At 38.2% G+C, this 23,306-nt stretch overlaps 1 protein-coding gene across 1 annotated transcript in view; it reads left to right on the top strand.

The window, feature by feature from the left end:
- The first annotated feature begins 21,628 nt into the window (after positions 1–21,628).
- Positions 21,629–23,306, top strand: part of CCDC50 (coiled-coil domain containing 50) — a 78,032-nt gene continuing 76,354 nt past the window's right edge. Inside the window, exon 1 of the mRNA XM_068545654.1 lies at positions 21,629–21,697. Within this exon, the coding sequence (XP_068401755.1) occupies positions 21,629–21,697 (69 nt within the window). The remainder of the gene's footprint in view (positions 21,698–23,306) is intronic.

The following is a 23,306-nucleotide window of genomic DNA, read 5'->3' on the forward strand; positions in this document are numbered from 1 at the left end:
CTCTTTCCAGTAAGTAGAAAAATTGAACAATTTCATTTTGACCTCTCTGACCCTGTTAGTTCTTGGTAAAATTCCCGACATATAGTTAAATGAGTGAATGAAAACAGCAGGCAGAAGGAAGAAGGCAAAAGCAGAGGCTCTGGCATTCTGACAAGTGAGTACATGGATTTTTTTTAAGAGTTCATAATGGGCTTTATTTGTCAAAATTAAATAGAAATGTCTATTCAAATACCTTGACAATTTTTTTAAATTAAGTTATTTGTCTTTTTATTCTTAAATTGTAAGACTTCTTCATATTTTGGATACTAGTTCCTTATCAGATATATACTTTGCAAACATATTTTGTATTCTGTCGATTATCTTTCCCCTTTGTTGATAGTGTCCTTTGAAACACAAAAGTTTTTATTTGGATAAAGTCCAACTTATCTATATTTTCTTTTATCGTTTTGTGTTTTGAGTATGGTATCTAAGAAACCATTGCCTGATCAAAAGTCATGGAGACTTATGACTATGGGTTCTTTTAGAGTTTTATAGTTCTAGCTCTAAAATGTAGGCATTTGACCCATTTTGCATTAAGTTTTGCATATGATGTGAGGAAAATGTCCAGGCTTATTCTTTTGCATGTGGACATCTAGTTGTCCCAGCACCATTTGTTGAAATTTCCCCATTGAATGGTCTCATCATTTTCTCTAAACCAATTGACAACAGATATGTGGTTTTATTTCTGGATTCTTAATCCTATTTCATTATTCAATTTGTCTATCCTTATATTTGTACTAAATTGTCTTGACTAACGTAGCTTTGTAGTAGGATTTGAAATCCGGAAGTGTGAGACTTCCAACTTTTTTCTTTTTTTTCTGGATCACTTGTATTTCTATATAAATTTTTGGATTAACTTGCCTATTTCTGTGAAAAAAGGCAACTGGGATTCTGATAGGAATTGCCTTGAATTTGTAGATCAGTTTAGGAAATATTGCTGTCAAGTCTTTCAATCCATAAACAAAGAATATCTTTCGAACTATTTAGGTCTTTAATTACTTTCAAAGTTGTTTTGTAGTTTTCAGTGAACAAGTCTTACACTAATTTTATTCAATTTATTTCTACGTAGTTTATCTTTCTGTTGCTATAGTAAATGGAATTATTTTCTTAACTCAATATTTGCATTGTTCATTGCCAGAGTATAAAATACAATTGAGTTTGTATAATGATCTTGTTTCTTGCAGACTTGCTGACCTCATTTATTAGCTCTAACATTTTTGTTTGCTTGTTTGTCTGTTTTACAGATTCCTGCAGATTTTCTATTTAGAAGACCGTGTCATCCACAAATACAATTTTACTCTTTCCTTTCTAATCTAGGTGACTTTATTCATTTTTCTTACCAATTGTTTTGGCTATAACCTTCAATACAATGTTGAATAGAAATGGTGAGAGTAGATCTATTTATCTTGCTCCTGATCTTAGGTGGAAAAGTTTTCAATCTTTCACCTTTAAGTATGATCTTAGTTCTGGACTTTTTGTAGATGCCCTTTACCAGGTTGAAGAAAGTCCCTCAACTCTTAGTTTGTTGAGTGTTTTTATTGTAACGGAGTGTTGGATTTTGTCAAATGTTTTTTCTCATCTATTGAGATGGTCATGTGGTTTTATTCTTTATTCTATTACTGTGGTGTATTACATTGATTGATTTTTGTACGTCAAATGAAACTTGCATTCCTGGGGTAAATTCGATTTGTTCATAGTGTTTGATTACTTTGAATATGTTACTAGATTCAGTTTGCTAGTAGTTTATTGAGGTTTTTACACCTATATTTATAAGGGATATTCTGTAATTTTCTTTTCTTGCTATGTCATTGTCCACCTTTAGTATCAAGATGACACTGGCATCATAGAACTGATTGGGAAGTGTTCTTTTATCTTTCACTTTTTTAAGACTTTCTGGAGGGAGGAGTCAAGGTGGCAGAATAGGAGGAGGCAAATTTGCCTCTCCTCACAAGTACATCAAGAATACATCTACAAATGGAACAGTTCTCACAGAGGACCTGCTGAACACTAGTGGAAGATCTCAGACACCTAAAAGTACAAGAAAAATTCCCACACAACTGGGTGGGATGAAAGAAAGAATAAAAAAGAAAAGAGGAAATGGGAAGGGACCAGCACCCCTGGTGGGGAAGTGAAGGTGAGGAGAGGTCCCCACACTCAGAAAAGCCCATTCACAGCAGGGAATTCAGCTGGGACAGCAAAGGACCTTCAGGGGATTGGAGGGGAACACAGCAACCGGTCTGTGGAAGGCAGGACAAAGTAAGAACTGCGCATATGGTCCATGTCACAGCCCTGCACACCCCCAGCCTGAGTCATGTGTCTCCTGGTGTGGAGGGGTTCTGGGTGCTGGAAAGTAGTATTTGGAGAGTGGACCCAGGGAGGGGACAGCTGTTGGCTGTGGAGAGACAGCCTGAAGGGACAGGAGTAAGGAGCTCCACAACCAAGAAAGTTTTTGGAAGAAGCCCGGGCCACTATCGAAGCAAGGTGCCATTGTAGAGTGGCATGTAAGGGGTGGGGCCGCTATTGCAACCCCCTCCTCCACCCACTAGCCCCACGGGCATGGGTAGGGGCACCCATCTGAGCAGGCTCACCCACCCCTCAAACCAAGGCCTCCTCTGACTGCACAGGCTCTGGCGGGCTTGCACATGCCGCGCATGCCAAAGCCTCCTCCAGAATCAGACCTGGGCACCCCAGTCTGAGACGGGAAGCCACCAGTGCTGTCAGGGGCTGAGTGCTAAACTGTGGGGTTATGAGAGCAGATCCAAGGAGAGGACTGCTGTTGGCTGTGCAGAGACAACCTGAGGGGATGGGAGTGAGGGGCTCCGCAGCTGGGAATGCTCCTAGAGGAAGCGTGGTCTGCCTTGGAAATGAGGTGCCATTGTTGAGTGGTGTGCAAGGGGCGGGACTGCCACTGTGACCCCCTTCCTGACCTACCAGCCCCTGCCTTCGCGGGCACGGAGAGGTACTCCCAATGGAGCGAGTGCTCCCCAGTATGTTGCAACTTCCTGCTAGTCTCTGTCGCAGGCATTTCACACACACCCCAGTTGTGCCCACTTTATCCCTCCCTGGCCTGAGTGAGTATGTGCCCCAATCAGCTGCTGCTTTCAACACCTCTTGCCTGGGTGGGGAACAGAGGCCTGAGGGTGGTGCACATGCAGAGGTGGGGCCAAAGCCAAAGCTGAGCCCCAGGGGCTGTGCAACTAAGGAAGAGGAACTGAAATCTCTCTCTGCAGCTGCACAAGCCATGGATTAAATCCCCATGATCTGCTTGGTAAACCCTGTGTCTGTGGAATACTTGAATAGAAAACAAGTGCTCCCACAACTGACACTGGTCTAGCTTTAGCAGCTGTGGACTTTGGGGACAAGTACACATGGGAGTTGGGTGAGGTTAGAGTCTGTGCTGCCCCCACAGTGCTCATAACAGTTCCAGAGACCTAGAGGTATTGAAGGGCCACCAGTGGATGCGAGGGTTAGCTGTGGCTCATTGTGGGTGCAAGAATATTGACAGAAGAGGCCTCAGGAAAATATTATTATTACTATTATTATTTTGTTTTGTTTTGTTTCATTTTGTTCTGTTGTTGGTTTGGGGTTTTTTTTATTTTTAAATTTTTATTTATTTTTTTTTATTTTAAAAAATTTTTATTAGATTTTTATTTTTCTATTTTTACTTTACTTTTTTGTTGTTTTGTGTTTTGTTCTTGTTTTTGTTTTCGGTCTTTGTTTTGTTTTTTGCTTTTTTTGATCATTTTCTGTGTTTGTTTTATGTTTTCTTTATTTTAGTTTGCTTCTTGTTTTTGTTTTGTTTTTGGTTTTGTTAATTTTGTTTTTATTGCTTGTTTTGGTTTTGGAGTTCCTCTGTTTGTTTGGCTGTTCTCTTGTTTTTTGTTTTCTTTGGGTTTTTTGTTGTTTTTGTTGTTGTTTGATTTTGCTGTTACCATAGGTCTTGGGTTTTGTTTACCTGTTTGTTTTCTTTCTTTCTTTTTTTTTTTTTCTTTTCTTTTTGGCCACACCATGCAGCTTTCCGGGTCTTGGCTCCCTGGCCAGAGGTTGGGCCTGAGCCTCCAGGGTAAGAGCACTGAGTCCAAGATGCTTGACCTCCAGAGAATTCTCAGCCCCAGGGAATATTAATTGGTGTGCGCTCTACCAGCGGTCTCCTTCTCAACACCAAGACCCGGCTCCACCCAACTGCCTACAGGTTCCAGTGCTGGACACCTCATGCCAAACAACCAGCAAGACAGGAACACAGCCCCACCCATCAGCAGACAGGCTGCCTAAAGTCATACTAAGCTCACAGACACCCCAAAACACACCACCTGATGCGACCCTGCCCTTCAGAGAAACAAGACTCAGCTCTCCCCCCAGAGCTCAGGCACCAGTCCCTCCCACCAGCAAGCCTACAGCAGCCCCTGGACCAACCCCACCCACAAGGGGGCAGACACCAGAAGCAAGAGGAACTGCAACCCTGCAGCCTGCAGAAAGGAGACCACAAAAACAGTAAATTAGGCAAAATAAGATGACAGAGAAATATGTTACAGACAAAGGAGCAAGGTAAAAATCCACAAGACCAAATAAATGAAGAGGAAATCAGCCATCTACCTGAAAAAGAATTCAGAGTAATGACAGTAAAGATGATCCAAGATCTCTGAAATAGAAAGGAGGCATGGATTGAGAAGACACAAGAAATGTTTAACAAGGACCTAGAAGAACTAAAGAAAAACAGTGATGAATAACACAATAACTGAAAAGAAAAATACACTAGTAGGAATCAATAGCAGAATAATTGAGGCAGAAGAATGGATTAGTGATCGGAAAGATAGAATGGTGGAAATAACTGCCATAGAGCAGAATAAAGAAAAAAGAATGAAAAGAAATGAGGACTGTCTCAGAGACATCTGGGACAACTAAACACACCAACATTCGAATTATAGGGGTTCCAGAAGAAGAATAAGAGAAGGAGAAGGCATCTGAGAAAATATTTGAAGAGATTATAGTTGAAATCTTCCCTAACATGGGAAAGGAGATAGTCACCCAAGTCCAGGAAGCACAGAGAGTCCCATACAGGATAAACCAAGGAGAAACACACCAAGACACATATTAATCAAACTAACAAAAATTAAATACAAAGAAAAAATATTAAGAGCAGCAAGGGAAAAGCAACAAGAGAATCCCTATAAGGTTATCAGCTAATTTTTCAGAAGAAACTCTGTAGGTCAGAAGGGAGTGGCAAGATATATTTAAGTGATAAAAGGGAAAAACATACAACCAAGATGACTCTACCCAGCAAGGATTTCATTCAGATTGGATGGAAAAATCAAAAGTTTTACAGACAAGGAAAAGCTAAGAGAATTAAGCACCAACAAACCAGCTTTACAGCAAATGCTAAAGGAACTTTTCTAGGTGGGAAACACAAGAGAAGAAAAAGACCTACGAAAACAAACCCAAAACAAGAAAATGGTAATAGGAACATACATATTGATAATTAACTTAAATGTAAATGTATTAAATGCTCCAACCAAAATAGACTGGCTGAATGGATACAAAAACAAGACCTGTATATATGCTGTCTACAAGAGACCCACTTCAGACCTAAGGACACATACAGACTGAAAGTGAGGGGGTGGAAAAAGCTATTCCATGCAAATGGAAAACAAAAGAAAGCTGGGGTAGCAACACTCATATCAGACAAAATAGACTTTAAAATAAAGACCATTACAAGAGACAAGAAAGGACATGACATAATGATCAAGGGATCAATCCGAGAAGAAGATATAACAATAGTAAATATTTATGCACCCAGCATAGGAGCACCTCAATACATAAGGGAAATCCTAGCAGCCATAAGGGAAAAATCAACAATAACACAATAATAGCAGGGGACATTAACACCCCACTTACACTAAAGGACAGGTTATCCAGACAGAAAATTAATAAGGAAACACAAGCCTTAAATGACATATTAGACCAGATAGTCTTAATTGAAATTTATAAGACATACCATCTGAAAGCAGCAGAATACACTTTCTTCTCAAGTGCACACAGAACATTCTCCAGGATAGATCACATCTTGTGTCACAAATCAAGCCTTGGTAAATTTAAGAAAATTGAAATCGTATCAAACATATTTTCCAACTACAATGCTATGAGATTAGAAATCAATTACAGGAAAAAAACTGTAAAACATACAAACACAAGGCAGCTAAACAGTATGCTACCAAATAACCAATAGATCACTGAAGAAATCAAAGAGGAAATCAAAAAATACCTAGAAAAAAATGACAAAGAAAACACAACAACCCAAAACCTAAGGGATGCAGCAAAAACAGTTCTAAGAGGAAAGTTTATAGCAATACAATCCCACCTGAAGAAACAAACAAACAAAAAAATCACAAATAAAAAACCTAACCTTACACCTAAAACATGTAGAGAAAGAAGAGCAAACAAAACCCAACGTTAGCAGAAGGAAAGAAATCATAAAGATCAGATCAGAAATGAATGAAATATAATTGAAGAAAACAATAGCAAAGATCAATGAAACTACAAGCTGGTTCTTTGAGAAGATAAACAAAATTGATAAACTTTTAGCCAGACTCATCAAGAAAAAAAGGGAGAGGTCTCAAATCAATAAAATTAGAAATGAAAAAGGAGAAGTTACAACTGACACCACAGAAATACAAGGCATCATAAGAGACTACTACAAGCAACTCTATGCTAATAAAATGGACAACCTGGAAGAAATAGACAAATTCTTAGAAAGGTACAATCTTCCAAGACTGAACCAGGAAGAAATAGAAAATGTGAACAAACCAATAACAAGTAATGAAATTGAATCTGTGATTAAAAATCTTCCAGCAAACAAAGTCCAGGACCAGAGGGCTTCACAGGGGAATTCTGTCAAAAATTTAGAGAAGAGCTAACACCTATCCTTCTCAAACTCTTCCAAAAAATTGCAGAGGGAGGAACACTCCCAAGCTCATTCTACAAGGCCACCATCACCCTGATACCAAAACCAGACAAAGGTATCACACAAAAAAATGAAAATTACAGGCCGATATCACTGGTGAACATAGATGCAAAAATCCTCAACAAAATACTAGCAAACAGAATCCAACAACACATTAAAAGTATCATACACTATGATCAAGTGGGATTTATCCCAGGGATGCAAGGATTCCTCAATGTATGCAAATCAATCAATGTGATACACCATATTAACAAACTGAAGAATAAAAACCATATGATCATCTCAATAGATGCAGAAAAAGCTTTCAACAAAATTCAACACCCATTTATGATAAAAACTCTCCAGAAAGTGGGCATAGAGTCAACCTACCTCAACATAATAAAGACCATATATGACAAACCCATAGCAAACATTATTCTCAATGGTGAAAACCTGAAACAGTTTCCTCTAAGGTCAGGAACAAGACAAGGATGTCCACTCTCACCACTTTTATTCAACATAATTTTGGAAGTCCTAGCCATGGCAATCAGAGAAGAAAAAGAAATAAAAGGGATCCAAATTGGAAAAGAAGAAGTAAAACTGTCACCGTTTGCAGATGACATGATACTATACATAGAAAATCCTAAAGATGCCACCAGAAAACTACTAGAGCTAATTGAATTTGGTAAAGTTGCAGGATACAAAATTAATACGCAGAAATTGCTTGTATTCTTATACACTAACAATGAAAGATCAAAAATAGAAATTAAGGAAATAATCCTATTTGCCATTGCAGCAAATAGAATAAATTACCTAGGGATAAACCTACCTAAGGAGGCAAAAGACCTGTACTCAGAAATCTATAAGACACTGATGAAGGAAATCAAAGATGACACAAACAGATGGAGACATCTACCATGTTCTTGGTTGGGAAGAATCAACATTGTGAAAATGACTATACTACCCAAAGCAGTCTACAGATTCAATGCAATCCCTATCAAATTACCAATGGCATTCTTCACAGAACTAGAACAAAAACTTTCACAATTTGTATGGAAACACAAGAGACCCCGAATAGCCAAATCAATCTTGAGAAAGAAAAACGGAGATGGAGGATTCAGGCTCCCTGACTTCAGATTATACTATGAAGCTACAGTAATCAAGACAGTATGGCACTGACACAAACACAGAAATATAGATCAATGGAACAGGTTAGAAAGCCCAGAGATAAACACATGCACCTATGGTCACCTAATCTATGACAAATGAGGAAAGACTATAAAATGGAGAAAAGACAGTCTCTTTAACAAGTGATGCTGGGAAAACTGGACAGCTACATGTAAAAGAATGAAATTAGAACATTCCCTAACACCATATACAAAAATAAGCTGAAAATGGATTAAAGACCTAAATGTAAGGCCAGATACTATAAAACTCTTAGAGGAAAACATAGGCAGAACACTCTTTGACATAAATTGCAGTGAAATCTTTTTTGACCCACCTCCTAGAGTAATGAAAATAAAAACAAAAATAAACAAATGGGACCTAATGAAACTTAAAAGCTATTGCACAGCAAAGGAAACTATAAACAAGACAAAAAGACAGCCCTCAGAATTAGAGAAAATATTTGCAAACAAAGCAACTGAGAAAGGATTAATCTCCAAAATATACAAACAGCACATGCAGCTCAATATCAAAAAAACAACAACCTAATCAAAAAATGGCAGAAGACCTAAATAGACATTTCTCCAAAGAAGATATACAGATTGCCAACAAACACATGAAAAGATGCTCAACACCACTAATCATTAGAGAATTGCAAATCAAAACTACAATGAGGTATCACCTCACACCAGTCAGAATGGCCATCATCAAAAGATCTACAAACAGTAAATGCTGGAGAGGGTGTGGAGAAAAGGGAACCCTCTTACACAGTTGGTGGGAATATAAATTGATACAGCCACTATGGAGAACAGTATGGAGGGTCCTTAAAAAACTAAAAATAGAACTGCCATATGACCCAGCCATCCCACTCCTGGGCATATACCCTGAGAAAACCATAGTTCAAAAATATACATGCACCCCAATGTTCATAGCAGCACTATTTACAATAGCCAGGACATGGAAGCAACCTAAATGTCCATCAACAGAGGAATGGATAAAGAAGATGTGGTACATATATACAATGGAATATTACTCGGCCATAAAAAGGAATGAAATTGTGCAATTTGCAGAAGCGTGAATGGACCTAGAGACTGTCATACAGAGTGAAGTAAGCCAGAAAGAGAAAAACAAATATCATATAATATTGCTTATATGTGAACCCTAGAAAAATGATACAGATGAACCTATTTGCAAAGCAGAAATAGAGACACAGATGTAGAGAATGGACTATGGATACCAGTGGGGGAAGGGGGTGGAATGAATTAGGAGATTGGGATTAAGATATCTACACTACTATATATAAAATAGATAACTAATGAGAACCTACTATACAGCACAGGGAACTATATTCAATGCTCTGTGGTGACCTAAATGCGAAGGAAATCCAAAATAGAGGGGATATATGTAAACGTATAGCTGATTCACTTTGCTGTACAGCAGAATCTAACACAACATTGTAAAGCAACTATACTCCAATAAAAATTAATTTAAAAAAATAGTTTCTGAAGGATTGGTGTTTATTCTTCCTTAAATATTTGGTAGAATTTGACAGTGAAGTCATCTGGTCCTGGACTTTTTTTGTGGGGATTTTTTCTGAAATACTACTTCCATCTTCTTATTTCTTATAGGTCTATTCTACTTCTTGATTTGGTTTTGGCAGTCTGTGTTTTTCAAGGAATTTGCCCGTTTCATCTAAGTTATCTAAATGTTGGCATAAAAGTCTTCATAGTATTCCTTTATATGCCTTTTTTATTTCTGTAAGATTATCAGTAGTTTGGAATTTGATTATATAAGTTTTAAATCTAGAAACAAAACACTGAGATATTTGTCACTTATTTATCAAGAAGAGTCATGAGATACAAAGACCTCTCTGGCAGAATCCAGGGGAGAGTAATAGTAATAATAACATATACAACTAATACTGAACACCAACAAGAATTGATATCCAGAAAAGACTTTACTCCAGTGGATGAGCATGGCAGCAGGAATTTTTAGGCACCAACACAATATAATGTGGGAGTTTAGTCTGTTTTCAAGTAGCATTTTTGATAATGATTGAGAGCATGGTAAGCGTCTGAGTAGAAGTTAAGTAGGGGCTTAGATTCTGGTCCAGACTGGGAACTTAGAATATATGCTTCTTCACTTGTAGCACTTAATGCAAGACAGAACAGCATTCAGAACTGCAACTGAGGTGACATCACTGAGCAAGAAATCATATGAAATATAGCCTATGGGAACAGAAAGAGATGAGAAACTGGGTTCAAAATCCAGGCTCTACTAGAGGATGCAAAATTAAATTAGCAGTGTCTCTGTAACAAAAAGGATTCTCTAAGCTTAAAGATGTTATAAGCAGCAGGAAGCCAGACTCTTAGAATTGAGATCAGAGGAAGAAACTGTTAAAAAAAAAAAAAGAGGTTTGGGCCTCATTTTAAAGAGTAGACTCCTTGGCCAACAGGGGCCCTTGGTTATAACAAACGTCTCTAAACTCACCTTCTTTTTTCAGTTACCATGGAGATGGTAGTTGTAAAGACAGTCTATCCTTCTATCATGGATCAAGACCTCCATGTGCCACTAACATTTAATCAAACCTTTTTTATCTCCCATCTTAAAACAAACAGCAAATAAACTTTATTAGACTACTCACATAATCTTCCACCTACAGTTCCTAGCTTCTCCACCCCACCATGGCCAAACTTACTGAAGTAATTTCCTGCCTCCAGTTCTTTCTCATATATTTACTTTAGCCTATTTCAATCTTGCTTTCACTTCCCTCTTCCCAACTCCACTGAAATAGTCCTTCCCAATAATCTTATTGCTGCTAAATGCAGTGAACACTTTAGGTTTTCCTTTTCCTGGGTATCTTTTCAGAATCTCCTTGGTTACCACACCCTTCTTATTGAAGAATTCCCTTGTGTTCTCCTACTTTTCTTGTCATTCTTCTTCAGTTTCTTTTACCATTCCCTCCTCTGACCTTTAAAGATGAACTTGCTCAGGGTTTGATTCTAGAATCTCTTTTCTCATCATGCTTCAATCTCTTCTAGGAAATGTATGACTTTAATTATTATCTACATACCAGTGACTCAAAAATGTATACCTCTCACCTCACCTTGCTTTTGACTACCATACCTGGACTTCTTACAATTTTCTCAACCACATCTAGAAGTGAATCATTCATTTTTCACTCTAATGTTTCACTTCTCTTCCAATGTTTACTACCTGAGTATGTAGCAGGGCCATTTACCAAGTTATTCATTCAAGAAACCACTTCCTTTCTCTTCCTTTCCATCTTTTCCAACCAACTGCAAAGTTCTGTCTAAACATCATAGGTATTTTTTCAAATCTTTCCATTTCTATCTTTCATACCACCTCCCTAGACTAAGAAGCTATTATCTCACACCTACGTTACTGAAGTACCCTTATTACCAAGTCTCCTCACATCCACTTTTGTCCCCTTCAATCCATTTTCCAGAAAGCTTTTAGAGTAATTTTTGGAACTGCAAATACCTGTCTGTAATACTCCTACTTAAAACCCTTCAGTCTTTTTCATTACACTTAGGATAAAGATCAAAAGTCATAATACAGTCTATGAGGTCCTGCACTATCTGCCTCTACCTACATCTTCCATCTTGTCCAGACCCATCTTTCTCTTAAATCAGTTCAGCCACAATGACCTTTCATTTCTTCAAAAATGTCACTACTTTCTGCCACGAGGACTTTGGACCTGCAGGGAGGCACACTCTCCTCTCTCGACTTACACACACACACACATTCCCTTTTAAGCCTCAGTTAAAATTGTCACTTCCTCAGCAAAATCTCCGATTTTCCAGACTAGGTGTGTCCTCCCATCACAGCCTCTCACTGTGCCGTACTTTTCTGAATAGTGCATATCTTAACCCTAAATCGATTACTCATGTATGTTTTTGTGCATTGTCTGTCTCCATTGCACTATAAGATTCAATATGTTTGTAAGATTTATGTTTGCCTTGTTCATAACTATATCCCCAGCAACCAGAAGAAATCCTGGCCCACAATTGTCTCCCCAAAAATATCTAATGATTAAACAAATGAATAGATAAGAAGAATGAGTCCATTTGTAGTCCTATTTGTGCTTGGGTGCTTTCCATTAGTTTGACTAGTTCAAACTCCACCTGCTAGAGGGAAGAAGACTCCTTACTATTCTAGACATAGAATAGGGCTATCTCAAGAAAGGTGGAAGGATGAGTATCTCTAAAACTAGGCAGGGCTGAGATTTCCAAATTGAGACTCTCCGTGACCAGAGGAAAAGAGGACAAGAGAAGACAAAGGCTGGCATATAGTATTCTTTGTTTTTCTCCTAAATGAGGAAATAGCTGGCACTGAGCACGTGAGGCGAAGGGAAACTGAACATGACTTTGAATTAATAGGGAAACTAACTAATAATATATGAACACCTTAATGTGTATATAGACCAGGCAATAAACTATAATGGTGTTTGCTATGCTTGAGAAAGAATGTCATTATCGGTGAGGAAGAACAGTGTTGGAAACCAAGTGATGTTAGAAAAGGAAACTGGCAGGCATGCTGCAGTTCACTTAGAATCTGAATCAAGGATTCATCCAGCGGAGCTCAGGAACAAAAAGCATTTTTCTATGAGAACCTCTTCAAATGAAGAGCTTCCCTATAAGTTCTTTGTCTTTTCTCCTTGTGTGTGACTTTGGGATTTGGACTGCAGATTAATCTAAAGGTTTTGTCTGTTATAAGTGTCTGACTCAGAGTAATTCATCTATGTTTGGCCATTTTCCTGACTTTACTCTTATTAGGAACTAATCTCAGGAGTCCTATTTGCTCTTCTCTGAACCTGATTTCAGCTTTTTTCTTTCTCTTACTCTGAGAGCTGGTTTAGAACTTGCCTCATTATGCAAAGGAGATAGGAGAATACTTTTAAGAGATCATTCTTTTGTTCACACAGTTCCCATTGTCTAGCAGATCCTTATCCTTCATTTAACCTACCTGGGAAACTTACTTTAAAAAAATCAGAAGTTCAAGATTCTTTTTTTCCAAGTAAGAATTCCAAGAACTCCTTAAGGCAGAATAAATTGCTTCTTCTTCCATATACTTATAGTATAATATAATTCTATGTGTTACTGTACTTGTGGCATCATACTGGTTACTCCTTAAGTCAGTGTCTGGATTGCCCTCTAAATCTGATTTGCTTGAGGAGAAGGATAGTAATTCTTATTTTTCATTTTAATATATATCTTCCAGCCTGTGGTAAGAATTAAGAGACAAAATATGAGATATAAAACATTTAGCATGATGCATTCCACATATTTTCTCTGGGGAGGGAGAATTTAAGACAAGAATTTGGACAGAAGTATCTAGGAACATATTCTCTTTTTAAAAAAATCTCACAGTTAATTCACAAGTACCTATTTATCCCCAACCAGGTAACCATCAGTGAGCCAAGAGATATGAGGGATAAAAGCATTAAGAAGCTGTGTTCCATAATGGTTATAAATGCTGGTTAAAATGAATAATTATACCACCATTCATTATCTTTATTTAAACCATGTCTATTTACTAAGAAATTAATTTTAAGAAAACATTATTCATCATAAAATGTATTTAAAGAAATATTTGCATTGTTATCCAACCAGGTTAAATGTGCATTGGTCACCTACTTTAGAAAAAAAAAAAGTAATACATTTTGCTCTACAATATCATATTGGGACTTCCAAGCTCTGGGCTCCAGTCTCCCCCATGTAAGATGCTGAGATTAGTTATGTCTGAGATCCTTTCCCCTTAAACATTCTGTTGCAGTATTCTGCTGAACACTCTTTTTTTTTTTTAACATCTTTATTGGAGTATAATTGCTTTACAAAGTTAGTTTCTGCTTTATAACAAATTGAATCAGCTATACATATACATATATCCCCATATCTCCTCCCCCTTGTGTCTCCCTCCCACCCTCACTATCCCACCCCTCTAAGTGGTCACAAAGCACCAAGCTGATCTCCCTGTGCTATGCGGCTGCTTCCCACTAGCTATCTATTTTACATTTGGTAGTATATATATGTCCATGCCACTCTCTCACTTCGTCCCAGCTTACTCTTCCCCCTCCCCATGTCCTCAAGTCCATTCTCAACGTCTGCATCTTTATTCCCGTCCTGCCCCTAGGTTCTTCAGAAACTTTTTTTTTTTTTTAGATTCCATATATGTATTAGCATACGGTATTTGTTTTTCGCTTTCTGACTTACTTCACTCTGCATTACAGAATCTAGGTCCATCCAACTCACTACAAATAACTCAATTTTGTTTCTTATTATGGCTGAGTAATATTCCATTATATATGTGTCACACCTTCTTTATCCATTCGTCTGTCGATGGACACTTAGGTTGTTTCCATGTCCTGGCTATTGTAAATAGAGCTGCGATGAACATTGTGGTACATGACTCTTTTTGAATTATGGTTTTCTCAGGGTATATGCCCAGTAGGGGGATTGCTGGGTCTTATGGTAGTTCTATTTTTAGTTCTTCAAGGAACCTCCATACTGTTCTCCATAGTGGCTGTATCAATTTACATTCCCACCAACAGTGCAAGAGAGTTCCCTTTTCTCCACACCCTCTCCAGCATTTATTGTTTGTAGATTTTTTGATGATAGCCATTCTGACTGGTGTGAGGTGATTCCTCATGGTAGTTTTGATTTGCATTTCTCTAATGATTAGTGATGTTGAGCATTCATTCATATGCTTGTTGGCAATCTGTATATCTTCTTTGGAGAAATGTCTATTTAGGTCTTCTGCCCATTTTTGGATTGGGTTATTTGTTTTTTAGATATTGAGCTGCATGTGCTGCTTGTAAATTTTGGAGATTAATCCTTTGTCAGTTGCTTCATTTGCAAATATTTTCTCCCATTCTGAGGGTTGTCTTTTCATCTTGTTTATGGTTTCCTTTGCTGTGCAAAAGCTTTTAAGTTTCATTAGGTCCCATTTGTTTATTTGTGTTTTTATTTTCATTACTCTAGGAGGTGGGTCAAAAAGGATCTTGCTGTGATTTATGTCATAGAGGGTTCTGCCTATGTTTTCCTCTAAGAGTTTTATGGTGTCTGGCCTTACATTTAGGTCTTTAATATATTTTGAGTTTATTTTTGTGTATGGTGTTAGGGAGTGTTCTAATTTCATTCTTTTACATGTAGCTGTCCAGTTTTCCCAGCATCACTTATTGAAGAGGCTGTCTTTTCTCCATTGCATAGTCTTGCCTTCTTTATCAAAGATGAGGTGACCATATGTGCGTGGGTTTATCTCTGGGCTTTCTATCCTGTTCCATTGATCTATATTTCTGTTTTTGTGCCAGTACCATACTGTCTTGATTACTGTAGCTTTGTAGTATAGTCTGAAGTCCAGGAAGCTGATTCCTCCAGCTCCGTTTTTCTTTCTCAAGATTGCTTTGGCTATTCGGGGTCTTTTGTGTCTCCATACAAATAGTGAATTTTTTTGTTCTAGTTCTGTGAAAAATGCCATTGGTAGTTTAATAAGTATTACATTGAATCTGTAGATTGCTTTGGGTAGTAGAGTCATTTTCACAATGTTGATTCTTCCAATCCAAGAACATGGTATATCTCTCCATCTGTTTGTATCATCTTTAATTTCTTTCATCAGTGTCTTATAGTTTTCTGCATACAGGTCTTTTGTCTCCTTAGGTAGGTTTATTCCTAAGTATTTTATTCTTTTTGTTGCAATGGTAAATGGGAGTGTTTCCTTAATTTCTCTTTCAGATTTTTCATTATTAGTGTATAGGAATGCAAGTAATTTCTGTGCATTAATTTTGTATCCTGCTACTTTACCAAATTCATTGATTAGCTCTAGTGTTTTTCTGGTAGCGTCTTTAGGATTCTCTAGGTATAGTATCATGTCATCTGCAAACAGTGACAACTTTACTTCTTCTTTTCCGATTTGGATTCCTTTTATTTCTTTTTCTTCTCTGATTGCTGTGGCTACAACTTCCAAAACTATCTTGAATAACAGTGGTGGGAGTGGACAACCTTGTCTTGTTCCTGATCTTAGTGGAAATGGTTTCAGTTTTTCACCGTTGAGAATGATGTTGACTGTGTGTTTGTCATATATGGCCTTTATTATGTTGAGGTAAGTTCCCTCTATGCCTACTTTCTGGAGGGTTTGTAACATAAATGGGTGTTGAATTTTGTCGAAAGCTTTCTCTGCATCTATTGAGATGATCATATGGTTTTTCTCCTTCAATTTGTTAATATGATGTATCACGTTGATTGATTTGCGTATGTTGAAGAATCCTTGCATTCCTGGGATAAACCCCACTTGATCATGGTGTATGATCCTTTTAATGTGCTGTTGGATTCTGTTTGCTAGTATTTTGTTGAGGATTTTTGCATCTATGTTCATCAGTGATGTTGGTCTGTAGTTTTCTTTCTTTGTGACATGTTTGTCTGGTTTTGGTATCAGGGTGATGGTGGCCTTGTAGAATGAGTTTGGGAGTGTTCCTCCCTCTGCTATATTTTGGAAGAATCTGAGAAGAAAATGTATTAGCTCTTCTCTAAATGTTTGATAGAATTCACCTGTGAAGCCATCTGGTCCTGGGCTTTTGTTTGTTGGAAATTTTTAAATGGTAGTCTGAATTTCAGTGCTTGTGATTGGTCTGTTTATATTTTCTATTTCTTCCTGGTTCAGTCTCGGAAGTTTGTGCTTTTCTAGAATTTGTCCATTTCTTCCAGGCTGTCCATTTTATTGACATATAGTTGCTTGTAGTAATCTCTCATGATCCTTTGTATTTCTGCAGTGTCAGTTGTTACTTCTCCTTTTTCATTTCTAACATTATTGATTTGAGTCTTCCCCCTTCTTTTCTTGATGAGTCTGGCTAATGGTTTATCAATTTTTTTTATCCTCTCAAAGAACCAGCTTTTACTTTTATTAATCTTTGCTTTTGTTTCCTTCGTTTCTTTTTCATTTATTTCTGATCTGATCTTTATGATTTCTTTCCTTCTGCTAACTTTGGGGGTTTTTTTGTTCTTCTTTCTCTAATGAACACTTTCTTATAAGCTATTTGTAGCATGCAAAAATCATCTTAAAGAAAAGATAATTCAAGGTTCTTGTCATACATTTTCAGACCCAGTGTAATACTGAACACAGTAATAGATCCACAGTAGCCTCACAAAAAAATCATTGATTTAAATTATGATATCATCACTGCTTTGTTTAACTTAGAATGGTTACTCTTTTTTCTCAGTAAATCTATTTTGTGTGTGTGTGTGTGTCCTAGTTTATTATTCCTTTTCTTCCATTTATATAGTAGTGACTTTCTGCTTACCCACAATATGTCACTTTCCTCTCCTTGACTGAGCAATCTCCTCTCCTTTTGGTGGATTCCAGGAAGTCTTTTTGGGTGGCTAAACAAATTTAAGAATTTATATAAGCCTTCATCAAACCAGCAAAAGGATTTGTCTCATTCTAACTGGTGACCTGAAGAGTTGAATGGAAAACAAAGTCATTTAAATATGCTTGCTTGGACAACCCATTTTGCTCAGTCTTGGTTGTTTCACAATGCTTCCTTGCCAACAACAAATTTCCTTTCATTTCGCACCACGATATTTTTCAAGATTTCACTGTGAGAAATCTATGTTGTCAATACAGTAAGTAATGGATGAAGTTAGATATTGAACAATTCAGTTTTATTAACTAAATTCTTGATGAACTTAATACACCTAGAGAACCTCAGTGAAAAGAGCAGTGATTTAGGGAGAAAATGCCATTATCATAATGAGATTTCTTCCTTTGACACAAACCATTAGGTGGAATCAATATTTATGAAGCTTTTATCCTGACTTGTATAATTTGTAACTCCTGCCTGGGTATGACTTTTTAGCTCAGCTGTTCTTAAGTCCACTAAGTACTATAACAGGATGAACTCAGAATTATTGCTGCTACTGGAAGCTTTGCTAGGAAGTGTGAGTGGAGAGGAAAAGAGTCCCTGGAAATTGGGGGATGGAGAAACAATCAGTTTTGTTGACTGCTGAGATTCAACTTCATACTTAGCTTTGTTATGCGACATCTTCATCAAGCACCCCTTACATCCCATGAACAGATTAATGTCTCTGGGGAGGGAAAATTTAAGACAAGAACTGGGACAGTAGTATCTAGGAACATATTCTCTTTTTTAAAAAAATCTCACAGTTGTTTCACAAGTACCAATTTATCCCCAACCATGTAACCATCAGTGAACCAAGAGACATGAGGGATAAAATCATTCAAGAAGCTGTCTTCCATAATGGTAAGAAACTATTACTAAGATTCAGAATGCCTAAGTTCAATCTGTGATGCACCACTTGTAAATGTCATGATAATTGGTGAGTCCTGATTTCTTTATCTTCTTCCTCATCCGCTGTTCTTCCCAGTATTTCAAGCTGATGGTACAATCAACAACTGTTCATTGTCTGTGGAGTATTATATACATGTGATTGACCCACACCCAAGCCCTCTGGAGTTGTAGTTTTCTGTGTAGCCAGACATAGAATAGTATGGGACATACTCATTTAGGTCCAACTTGGTGAAGGATATATTTCAGAAGAAAGACTTAGCTGATGACTTTAAAATGAAATCTAGTAGAGCTCCTGAAACAGCCTTCATCCAGTGAAAGAGATTTGAAAAATAATTATGTTAGCTTTCTTGACCTTGATTGGGAAAACTCTGAAGCATGTTCTTCGCCATCATCCCAAATTCCCTAGTAGATTATAGTCCAGTTGTCCACAATGGTATCTTGCTTGATAACATACTCTATCGGCTTTCTTCCCTTCCTATGCTCACTTCTTCTCTCCCCATCTATCTCTTCTGGCATTTCCTCCCCAATAAACTACCTGTACTTGAATCCTTGTCTCAACGTATGCTTTTGCAGAAAGCAAATTAAGACACCTCTAATAAGATATAATATTCACATATTGTTTTTAACCTCAAAACTCCATTGTACAGAAACTCAACAAACACAAGATATGTGTGTATTGCTTACCTTTTCCCTCACTTACCATATAAGACAAAGAAAAAACTACATTGCTGTAAAAACATAAAGAGCACAAATTAACTTCAGAGACATATTCAACCTGCTCACTGATTTCATCATCTATAGATTAGGTAAAATGATGATTTAACTCTAGCACATTTACAATTTGCAAATAATCTATTTGGGCTAGTAGACATTTGGTGCTATCTAAAATATCCATCAGCATATTTGGTCCGTGCCAAATGGCTTTGGACAGGATCAAATAGTTCTGCAAATATAAGGACATTTTGGCATAGACCAAATATCTAATGGATCAAATGTCTTATGGACATTTTGGACAGGACCAAATGTCCTGCAAGGATCTACTTGTCACGTATTTTGTTAGTTTATATCTATTCTTGTTTTATCTTGTATGCAATTCAGAAACATACAATAGCCACTAGACTCCATTGTAGTTTCAGAAATTGCCTAAAGCACCATGGAGATATTGATCATAGTTCAAAAGACCTGCTTTGGGGTTCTTTAGCTGCTTGAGCACCAAATAGTACCCTCCAGTAAACATGGGGAAAGTTCATGCTTGTAGTTGCTGCAGATTTCTCATTAACTAATTCCCTAAAGAAGCTTTGCTTCACCTCTGGCAGACCTTTCCTCTCCAGCACATGAGAGATGGGCTACTGACAGGAACGAGGGTGCAACCCATGAAATTAAATGAACGAGAGACTCATAGGAATTACATGAAGAGAAAGAATCAGCAATCTTCACTTCCCAGTTTAATTAGCTAATGAATGCCTGGACAGGCACTGAGTCATTTATTGAGGCAGAATTCTGTTCCGACCACTCTGTGTGAATACAGAATCATAGATTCTTGGAACCTGAGCTTGCTTTGAATGCTAAGCTTGACATTGAAGGCTCTCCATATCTAGCCTCAACCTATCCCTATAGTCTAGCCTCAACCTATCCTTATAGTCGCCTTGCTGACTACATTTCCTCCACATTCTAGTATACTGTGTTTTAGCCTGAGTACTTTAGAAAAGAAAACCTGAGGCAAAATTACATGCAGATGTTTTATTGGAGGGTACTGAAGGGTGACAGAATATGCCACCTTAAAATATACCATTTTGACATAAGGATTATTTTGAGCTAAAGACACCTGAAAAAAATCAGGTGAAAGGGCACTGTGACCTCTTCTTTTTCTTCCTGAAGGCAGGAGATAAACCCACTTATGGAACATGCCCTCCTAATACCAAGAGGAAAGTAGCATTCTTAGCACTGAGAGAAATCTATAAAAATAAACCTTGTTAAACTACACTTATCTTTCTGGTCACTTTTCTACCCAATGAACTATCCTAGTTCTAGCCCCACTACCTTGCCACATTTTCACGATTTACTACTCTTTGCCCAATTCGGTATATATATGCTTTCAAATCTAGCTGCTTCATTGGGTCTTCAGTTACTTATGAGGGTTCTCTGTCATGTAAAACTCATATTAAATTCACTTTTATGTTTTTCTCCTGTTAATCTGTTTATGTCAATTTAATTCTGAGTCCCAGCCAAAAACCCTAAGAGGTTTAGAGGTACCATTTGCCTCCTGAATGGTACAAAGGAGCACGAGATGAAAAGGGAAAGTAAGGCATGGAAAGAGGGAAACCAAATACAGAGTAATGTGTTGCTGTGCTGGTCACAGTCTCCGATTACTCACCTGAGTCCTGCAGGATATATCTGGACTCTCTTCAAGGGATCACTGCACCTCAAAGGAGTCCTTGGTGGATTGGTAGGGCAAGGGGTTCTCTGTTACCTCCATCTCATCTCTTGTATCTTATTGGTCTACTCCATGGAGCACTCCCTCTCCTGAATATTCAGGCTGTGTTATTCCCCAAGGTTTCCAGTAGGGAAGCTAGAGCCTCCTCAACTTCATTTCACCAGTAAGCCATGACAGTTGTTTCTCCCTGTTAATCAGTATGAAACCGAGCGGGGCCTTGTGAGGCTCCTGGGCACAGAGGCCCTTTTGTCCCCCATTTCTTGTAGGCAAGACTTCAGCCTCCATGACCTTCCCTGAGTTCCAAAGGGCAGATTCGAACAGTTGCTTTCAAGGTAGGAACAGCCAAGAAACCACCTGAGGCAAGATTAAAAGGACCAGAGAAGCTCATCAAGATTAGGAGACTGCCCACCTAAGATGACATTTAGGGAGTACAGGCCCTGCTCACACCTTAATCTTGTCAGCAACCCCACCCTCAAACTATTGCTATAAAACCCTTCACCAAATCCACCCAGGTGGGGACACGTAGTTTTTGAGGGCAGGAACCCACTGTGTCCCCCTTTGCCTGGCAAAGAAATAAAGCTATTCCCTTCTGCTTCACCCAAACCTCTGTCTCCCAGATTAGATTCTGCAATGGTGTACAGAGACTGAGATTTCGGCCTCAAGTACCTTATGCAGGGGGTCATTCATTTGTGTTTGTGGGAGAAGTAGAAATAGTTGGACCTTTATCATCATGGGAATGGCAAGAGCTATTGCTAAAATCTCTGTGGATTGGAAGCAAGTGCTAGGGCCAGGGATAGAGGTAAAGAGGAGCCACATGAAGATGTTCCAGGGCTTCCCTGGTGGCGCAGTGGTTGACAATCTGCCTGCCAATGCAGGGAACACGGGTTCGAGCCCTGGTCTGGGAAGATCCCACATGCCGCGGAGCAACTGGGCCCGTGAGCCACAACTACTGAGCCTGCGCGTCTGGAGCTTGTGCTCTGCAACAAGAGAGATAGTGAGAGGCCCGCGCACCGCAATGAAGAGTGGCCCCCGCTTGCCACAACTAGAGAAAGACCTAGCACAGAAACTAAGACCCAACACAGCCAAAAATAAAAATAAAAAAATAAAAAAATAAAAGATGTTCCAAGTGACAGGGCAGCTTGAATTGCAACATGGACCCACTACAGAACACTCTCTTGTACAGGGCCACATGCAAAACATGCAGCCTCTAAGTCACAGTTAAAGGTCACAGTAGTATTACCATTTGCTATAAATGTTACCCCCAAAATTTAAAGGGGCTCACACGTGCTATATCTTTTTTTGTCATGTAGGAGTTGCAAGAGGCAAAATCATATTTATTACTTTCATTTAAAGCAATCTCAATCTTGCCATTACTGAGAATTAGTGTTGAATACTTCTTTGTTTGAGGAGGCTTTCTTGTGCGTTACAGCATGTTTAGTTGCTTCCATGGCTTCTGCCCACTTTAGTTATTTCCCCGACTTCTACCCCTGATGCCCACTAGATGCTACCCACTCACCTTGATTTTTGAAAACCAAAAATGTCTCCAGACATTGCCAAATGTCTCTCGGGGGCAAAAATTTTCCCCGGTTGATAACCATTGCTTTAGAAGGAAGGACTCAGTGTGCCCCAGATCACCAGACCCAAAACACATGACTCCTGAATCTTTGTAGGGTTTCTTTCCACTTTCTGGCATATATGTGTCTTACTAAAGTATTGAGAATACTTGTTCATTCTTGCTTACCAGGTCAATTAGAATGATTAGAATGATGTCATCTATAGAGTAGACCATTGGGATATTCTGTAGAATGTGAGAACGACCATCATGGTCAAGACACTTGAGGACTAGATTCCAAAAGAGTATTACAGTTAACATAACCATGGAAAGGCAAACTGTGCTTGATCTTCTATGCTAAATGGATCGTTAATTTGATAAGAGCACACCAAATGTCAGAGACTGGGTTAATAAAGATAATAATCAGCTATTGGGAGTCAATTCTCAATGGGTATCCCACATATCTGCGTAACTTGTAAGCAGAGACACTGACTTTCTTTTTTTTTTTTAACATCTTTATTGAGTAAAATTGCTTCACAATGGTGTGCTAGCTTCTGCCCCACAATAAAGTGAATCAGCCATACATATACATATATCCCTATATCTCCTCCCTCCCTCGTCCCCCTCCCACCGTCCCTATCCCATCCCTCCAGGTGGTCACAAAGCACGACTTTCTTTATTCTAAACTATCTTTCAAAGGATGATTGTATAGTAAACAGCCTTGGAAGATAGAGAAAGCATCCCCTTTCAGAGCCAACAGTAGGTGTATTTACAGTCCAGTATAAGAAAGACAGTATCTCCCATCAAGGCCAAGGTCAACCAGGCTTACTTCCCATTATAAAAGATTCAGGATCCT

The sequence above is a fragment of the Eschrichtius robustus genome, chromosome 6 (genome assembly GCF_028021215.1).
Source record: "Eschrichtius robustus isolate mEscRob2 chromosome 6, mEscRob2.pri, whole genome shotgun sequence".
NCBI lineage: Eukaryota > Metazoa > Chordata > Mammalia > Artiodactyla > Eschrichtiidae > Eschrichtius > Eschrichtius robustus.